The 8,059-nt window shown below is 34.5% G+C and overlaps 1 protein-coding gene across 1 annotated transcript; it reads left to right on the plus strand.

The window, feature by feature from the left end:
- Positions 1-6,528: 6,528 nt before the first annotated feature.
- Positions 6,529-7,745, plus strand: LOC120074324 (uncharacterized protein At3g17950-like). The gene is made up of 3 exons (XM_039027413.1): positions 6,529-6,933; positions 7,027-7,206; positions 7,285-7,745. Exons 1-3 carry the CDS (start codon positions 6,919-6,921, stop codon positions 7,528-7,530), a joined length of 441 nt encoding a protein of 146 aa, XP_038883341.1. The 5' UTR covers positions 6,529-6,918; the 3' UTR covers positions 7,531-7,745.
- The last annotated feature ends 314 nt before the right edge of the window (positions 7,746-8,059 follow it).

Here is an 8,059-nt window from a genome sequence, read left to right on the forward strand (position 1 = left end):
ATGATTCACCGTGGTCTTAAAGACAGCCCAAAGCACTAAAATCTGTTGTTGCAAGCTTGCTAACTGTTGTTGGAATCCAACGGGCCCGCCATAACCAACTGACTCGACTTTAGGGGGATTAAACGGAGTGGGCATGGGATGCTTTTGCCCATAAGCGCCTGAAAAATATGCCTCTGTCGTGGAAACAGTAGACATGGAAGGAATGACAGAAGGCTGGATATACGGCTGGACCCAAGGAGTGGTCTGTGGCGCAGCTGGGATTATGCCAGTCAGAACGGGCAGCCCTAAATAGGGCTCGAAGGACCTGACACTAAAGGAAGGCTGCACGATAGGGAGGGAGGCTATTAGACCCATTTGACTGCCGATTGGCACAACCGATTGTTGGCTGGAGGACAAGACCTCGATCGACTATGCAATAGGAGGGCCAGCTGCAAACTCAAGGGACTAAACAACATTGATCCCCTGTGCGGCTGGGAGAATTGCGCCACTGAAAAAACTTGCGCGGCTGGTGGTCTGCTTTCAAATGCGAGTTGGCTAGTGCTAGTTCCAAATAGCTGGTTCCAAAACTTGAATTGCAGCGGTATTAGTTATTTCTACTGTGTTTCCATTGCCGGCTAGGGTGGAGGATTGAATTTCTTCGATAGCAGCTAGGGTTCATCACCTTGCTCTGATACTATATTGAAAAAAAGGAAGAAGAAAGAAGACAAGATTTAACGTGGAAAACCCTAGACCAGGGACAAAAAACTGCAATAGAGAAATTTTTATTAATTTTGTTACATAGTACAAAGCATCCAGACTCAGATATAAATAACCCTAAGACTAAAACCCTAAAATAGTAGACACCATGTAGAAAGACAAAAATGCCCTTAGGGAAAAAACAACCTTTTCAACAATAATGTTCTTTATGAGTTGAATGATTTAAACACTTGGTAAATTTAAGAGTAAATTGGAAAGAAGAGGTTAGGCATTGAGCTTACAAAGTAAAGAAAAAATGGAGTTGTATGATGAAGTATTAAAGAGTAGGTAGCCTAAGTGAAGGAAAAATTTTGCTAAGTACATAAGTTATGCATGGAACCTAAAATGGAAGAAGGGAAATTGGCTAAGTAAAAGGTGAGCCATATGTCGGTAAAATGGGAGGTGAGGAGAAGTGTATAGCATGCATCGGGGAGGTTGAGCATGAGGTGACCGAAAAGGGTGTTTGGAGGTGAAGGGCATATCAATTATCTTTTAATTTTGATACGTATTGAAAAAATTATTTATTAATTAAATTTTAATTGGTAAATAAGATGGCTTAATAAGAACTTAATACGGAATTTGTATGTCATGAGCTGCCCAATTATTAAGCAATGAAAGCATGTAGCCAATTGTATAAATATGAGGTAAGAAGAGAAGCTCGGTTTGCCCAATTTACTCAAGCAAAGGAGCAAATTTTGCAACCAAACCAGAGCTTGATCAGTGAAGAAGAACACCGAGGGCTGTCATGGTGAAATTCAATCAAGAAGATGCTGAAATTTGAAGAGAAACTTGAGGTTGTTCTGAGTTTTAGAGCAATCGAAGTAGGCTGGACTTTTTGGTGAATTTTGAGCTATTTAGGAGGAATTAGAAGCTCAAATTTGGAGGTAAGTTAATAAAAATTGTTTAAGAGGTTTATGGGAAGAAAATTTGTATTAATTTGGCTGAAAATAGTGTTTTGTGTACTGAAAATACAATCTAAAAATTAGGTGTTTGAAAGAAGGTTGCTAGCTGAAGGTTAAAGAAGCTAGGCAGGAAAGTAATATGTTGGTGGCACTTAGTGCAGCGCTCATTGAGCACCCACTGTGCATGCAACGACGCCCAACCAAGTGACCCCCATCGCCCATACCCACATATTCAATTATCGGGGCTTGCACAAGCGAAGTGCCCCGCACGCCTCATTCGCACGCACCATTGATGCCTAGCAGCACATATTCAACATCTAGCCCGTGCACCCTCGACATCCAACACGAGCGCACATGTTGTTGTCCACACCACTCATCAGGACACCCTGTGCGCGCGACTACATTCCTATATGTGTATCATAGCACCTAGCCCTACCCTTGGCTGTGCACCTAGCTATCATGGTTTTGCCATTGGCCTGATTTGGGAATTTAGAGTTGGTGAGCAAATTTGAGTCCACTTAAGAGTGTTATAGATTTTTAGCTAAAAAATGACTAAGTATGAATTCTAAGAGGAATTTAAAGATTTGTTAGAAACTTAAAGAAGTACAAAATATTTTGAAAGCTATTAGGATTACTTAGAGGTGAACCAATGGTTCTAATTCATTTTTCAAAACAAACAAAGATTGGAATAGCCTCTAGACCGTTGGAGCTAACTAGTGACAGTAAATGACAAAATATTTTTAAAATGAGTTCTTGAATGTTTTCAAAGCATGATTTCCTTTGATATTAAGTGTTTACCTTGAAGCTATGATGAAAATGGTTTATTGTCATAAGATTCATCATTTATCACTACTACAAAAACGGGGTTACATGATATTTCTGCAATGTCAAGTAAAGAATATACCTGACGCTTATAAAAACGTCTTGTATTCGACTGTCAAGTATAATATGCTAACTTGATGTTAGATATATATAGTGAAAGAAAGTGAAAGTTTGGTAAAGATTTGAAACATAAAATGAATTTAATTGTATAGATTAAATTCATTGTTTAGAAACTTTCAAATTGAATTGAAATTTCAAATTAAAATGATGTTTTATGTACAAGTTCATTTTTAAGTGTTATGAAGAAATAAACTAAAGGAAAATGCAAAAGAAATGAGAAGAAGAAGTTCACACTTCTAATGTGGAATTTGAAGACTCTTCTCCCCAACCCTGCTATAACAGATATGCGGTTGAGAAATGAAGAACATGATGGGGGAGGGGCGAACTAAACGATGAGAGCCAATGTGATAAGGTAAGGAAGAAGTGGGGTAGAGTGAGGAAGAGAGAATCAAAGGAGAAGATGATGAGGAAGGGAGGCGTTTCGGTCGCTTTCACGCAAAAGAAGTAAGGTTTAGTAATCAAGGATGGAAGGAAAATAAAAACAAGAGAGGGGGAAACAAAGATGAAAAAGGAGGGAATAAAAAAATAAAGGGTTTCATTATTTTTTATACTTGTTATTTAAAACGTGTCAATTTAAAACCTATAAAACTTGACATTTTAAAAATGTCAAGTTTAGGCTAGTGTAAAAAAATCCACAAAATTCTGCCAACCTTCCACTTTTTTCATTATTCTTGACGTTTTTAATCAAATTTACATGTTACTTGACGTCTTTTTTTATAAAAAATGTCAAGCACTCAAAAGTTCCAAGCTTCAAGTAATGTGGTTTTTGTAGTAGTGTATCTTTTCAAAGGCTATGACTTAAGCATGTTCATGAGACTTGAATTTTACTAGCATGATTTGAACCAATATGTTTCTAAGGAAAGCTATTTGTTATTTATGTTTTGATGCCTATGATATGTTTACAGTGTCCTAATGTTAAAGCATAGTTTTATAAACTGTTGAATCATGTACCTTAGTTTAAAGACTCTCGATACTCAAGGAGATCAAGGTATCCAGAAAGTCCAGAGGGTGAATATGATGTAGGTCTTTGGAACCCACCTTGGCACACACATAGGTTTTGGGCCGTGTGCAGGAGCGCTTAGCTTTTTTAGGGCATTTCTACGTACACGTATGAGAGTTATCGACACTGATTGTATCGAGATTACTCTACATCAACTAAGGTTATCAATGTTGAGTGTCTTGAGCTTGTTCTACCTCAACTAAGGCTTTGGGTACAAGTTTACGAACTATTTATGAGTAATGAGATTTAAGCATATTTTCTAGATCTCAAAGTTATGGAAATGTTTTCTTGAATGTTTTATATTCTTGAGGTTCTGAAAGCATGTATTTATTTCATCTTTGATTATCTTTTTCAAACATGTTTGTACTTAACTAATCACTCACTGGATTTCCTAGCTCATGTTTTTAAAATGTTTTCTTCCCTAAGTAGTGAACATGTTCCCGGTGCCTAGTCTACTACAGATAATTTGCCACATCCTCAGTTATCAGATAGATTGGAGTCATCTAGGTCTTAATAATGTATTTTCTTTGTCTCAATGTGTTGTTCATATTAGTCAGGTTATGAGGAACTTTCTTGATGTACACATAAGTCTGTAAATATTTTTGTATGTTGAACCCAAGTATGTAAAAGTTTCTAGTTGCCTAAGGGTTTGAAAAATGAAATTGAATGCATATTATAAATATGTTATTGTTTATTAGGTCGAACAGGTGAACGGTTCAAGCAAGGAAATAAGTGGACAGTAGATGTCATAAGAGGGTTGATATTTGTTATCTTAATATCCTTTCTTAAGTTAGGACGATAATCTAGGAGGAGGTGTGATAATTTCCTAACTCACTATACTCTCAGTTGGCCTATCTCAATAAATCTACCCATAACACCCATCGTTATTTTGTATCCATAATGTAAATTCCAATTCAAGTCATAATCATCATCATATATTACTACTATGATGATACACAAAAAAAATTGCAACACAATTTTTATTAAACAACTTTTGTGAGTACAAAGTTTTTTAATGGAAGATTCAACCTTCAATTGATTTTTGAAAAACTACTTATTGTTGAAGATTTTTTTTTGTAATTTTTATTCTTAAGAGGATATTTCATTTTAAATGATTTTTTTAGAACATTACATTATATATTAGAGGTCTATTTAGAATATACAACTTTTAACTTAAGGTACATATACCAACATCACTAAGCTACGCTGGGGTCAAGATGTTGAGTTTTGATTCCGTATTACTTTTCTCAATGCAAATTTAATTATTTACATTTTTTTTCTTTTTGAGTATTATTTACTTAATAGTTAGAAAACAATAAAAATGTTTAGGAGTTCGTTCATCTGCCAAGATTTTAAGCTTGGAGATTGAAGTTTTGGTCAATGCTAAGTTTTAATTTCATTAATTTGGCCCACAATAAATGCATGCCAGCAAAGTCTTTCCCTTGCAGCGTGTATTTAAGGTAAAAACAATCAATGCTACATTGGTTTATTATTATTCAAAAAAAAAAAAAAAAAAAAGTTTCTAAACAATTGGTCCAAGTCTACTAAAGTCGGTGAATCAACTTATATATCTATGCTCTTTCAGATTCCATGACAACAATTATATACTTCTTAAATTTTCGAAACGTTACCTTAAGTTAAAATACATTTTAATGTATGTCGCTATTTTATTTAGGTTCTCTAAAATGAACATATTCTATTGATATAGTATTTATATTGATAACTTTAGAATTAGAATTTTGATTTTCTCATTCCACATGTTTTTAAAAAATTATTACTTTTGGTTCATTTTATACTCATCTCATTTTTCTTGTGTTCTATTTCCAAAAATTAAATCGCTATGAATTAGGATTTTTTTAGTACAAATTAAAAACATTATGAAAAAAAATTATAGGAAAAATTAGAAGTTGCTGGTTTCATTTTAATTTTTCTTTTTTAATAGTTTATGTTTTTCTAAAATCTTTCTCACGATTTATTTATTTTTGACAAAAAAAAAAGTGAATATTATATTAAGAACAGAATAATTGGCAACAAAATTTTGACGATCAATTCAAGAATTAGACAACTTCTCAAAAAAAAAAAAACTGTGTCAGACAAATGAAATTTGAAAAAAAAAAATGACTAGCTAAAGAATTGGTCATCTTATTTAACTTATCCGAAATATGAATAAAAAGGATATCGTGAAATAATTCATCAAAGACATAATATCAATTAAGAAAGAAGTCATGTTCACCAAAGAAACACCGAACTTGTTCATCATGTAATTAGTCAGCATAACTGAATCAAAACAAAGGGTTAATCGGTTTACGCCTAACCTCTTGGCGAACTTAATTCCTTCCAAAATACCAACCGCCTTAACACAAATATGTGTTAAATAAATATCTCTAAAACCATGCATAACTACAATAGCTAAACCTCTATCATCCATAATCATTGCTTCAAAATTAATAGAGATAGATCGTCCCACGCGACAAGAGGCATCGAGGTAGAGAATAAACTGAATGAATTTTCAAAATGACTATATCGTCAAATTTTACACAACCATGAGGGGGTTGACCTTGGTAACTACTAATTTACTCAATAATCCACACACAACGAAATGGGATGGACAAACCATTTTAGAGCCATATCAAAGTATGTTAGAACCATTTTAGTCAAAGAAGGGATGGTTAGGATGACCATGGCATCCTATTGACAAAGGTCTAAGTGGAGTGATGATCAGTTTGAAGTTTTGTTTTGAGCACTCATTGGCTGTTGTAAATATCCATATTTGCACCCTTTTCCACTCTCCACCTGCCCCTTTCATTGTCAATTCTCTACCCCATTATATATCCCTTGGCTTCTTCAAACATAGAAAGGTTGTTGCAGCAACCTATTTGCTTAAATTAAAAACATAATTTTTTTATGAGTATATCCTTATTTTGAGTTTAAAAAATACAAAAAATACAGGTTGATTTACTACTACTACTACTAATAATAAAACTATTGTACCTAAAAAAAAATGAATTTTCATTTCGAAAAAGAAGAGGAACTACTTATTCAGGTGCAATTACTAGTTTGTATTGTTTGTGGTTTTTTTGGACGCAATAGAAATGAAATGACCCAATGTTTTCTTACAAGCAAAATTAAATAGCGTTCTAAATTCTAACTCTCCTTTTGTTTGTTGAATCCGATAAATTTCAATGATATCTGCAGCCCCCTCGAGATTCTCACCCAAATTTCCCTCAAATTCAATCATTCAAACCCCCCAATTCATTCATCTTCTTCATATATATATAAAACCACATTGAATTTGGTGATCTCCCCTGTTCTGACCAACTAATTCGTTCCAAAACCGCCATGCTTAACCACACTGTGTGCAGTGCCTCCTTCCTTTCAACTCACTTTCAACCAATTATGGCTTCCCCCTTTCTGATTTAATTTATTCTAATTATTAATTATTTGTAGGATCATCAACAAATCCTCAATGGTTGGCCGCTTGGACTCCAAGTTATGAACACTAGACTTCGGATAATGGCAGGTCCAGGGGAAGAGAGATTACCGCCGGGCCCCACCGATTCCTCCCTTGATTTGCACATTCCTTCAATCAGTTTCTCCTCTCTCTCTTCCTCTGAACTCGATACTCTGGTTCCTTAACTTTTCTCTGTATTTCATTTATCAAATTTAACTCTTCTTCCTTTACTAATTACATTTGGTTTCCAACAGTCGACGGCGTCTTTCTTCCAAGACCACAGCGTTTCTCTCGGCCGGCTGATCGGACTAAAGCCGGCCGACAAGACGTGGTTGTACTTCCCGACGGAGGAGACCCAGAGTGTGTCGGTTAATTCTGCAGGCTTAGATGATTCGAAAACGAACGCCGCTGAAAATGAAATATCGGGACGAATCTGCATTCCGATTGTGATCGGTGTGATCTTGAAGATGATCAGAAGTCGGAGAAATTCGAGAAGTTGAAGTGCTATTTGATAAAACAATGCTGAAGGAGATGAAGTACAATTCCTCCAACCCTGATTTTTACAAATTGTTATGATGGAAGATTATTGAGTTTGGTAATTTTTCTTCGTTTCGTTTTCTTGAATTTCGAAACCTGTGTATTCAATTGCCTGATGTACCTCAACTTCAAGAGTATAAAACAAAATACCGAAGCGTTTGAGCTTTCATTTTCTCCATCACTTTTCCCAGAAACAAACAGAAACCAGATGTCATCTATCGATGACTAATTGAAAAAGTATTTGAAGAATTCCGATCAATTTTTCCAATATATCATGTGTGTAATGTAATTGTGATGCAACCCTTTTTTTTTTTTAATACTAATATATGTTTTAGTTGATTTTTGGTGTATTTTTAACTTAAATCTACTGTTTTCATTGTCCTGTAAATATTTTATTTATTTATTTTTTTTTTTTAAAGTTAAGCCTGTTTCCTCTCTATTGTAGTATCTTTTCTAATTACAATTTCAATTCTTAGCTAAATTTTAAAAATA

The sequence above is a fragment of the Benincasa hispida genome, chromosome 3, assembly GCF_009727055.1.
Source record: "Benincasa hispida cultivar B227 chromosome 3, ASM972705v1, whole genome shotgun sequence".
NCBI classification, from domain to species: domain Eukaryota; kingdom Viridiplantae; phylum Streptophyta; class Magnoliopsida; order Cucurbitales; family Cucurbitaceae; genus Benincasa; species Benincasa hispida.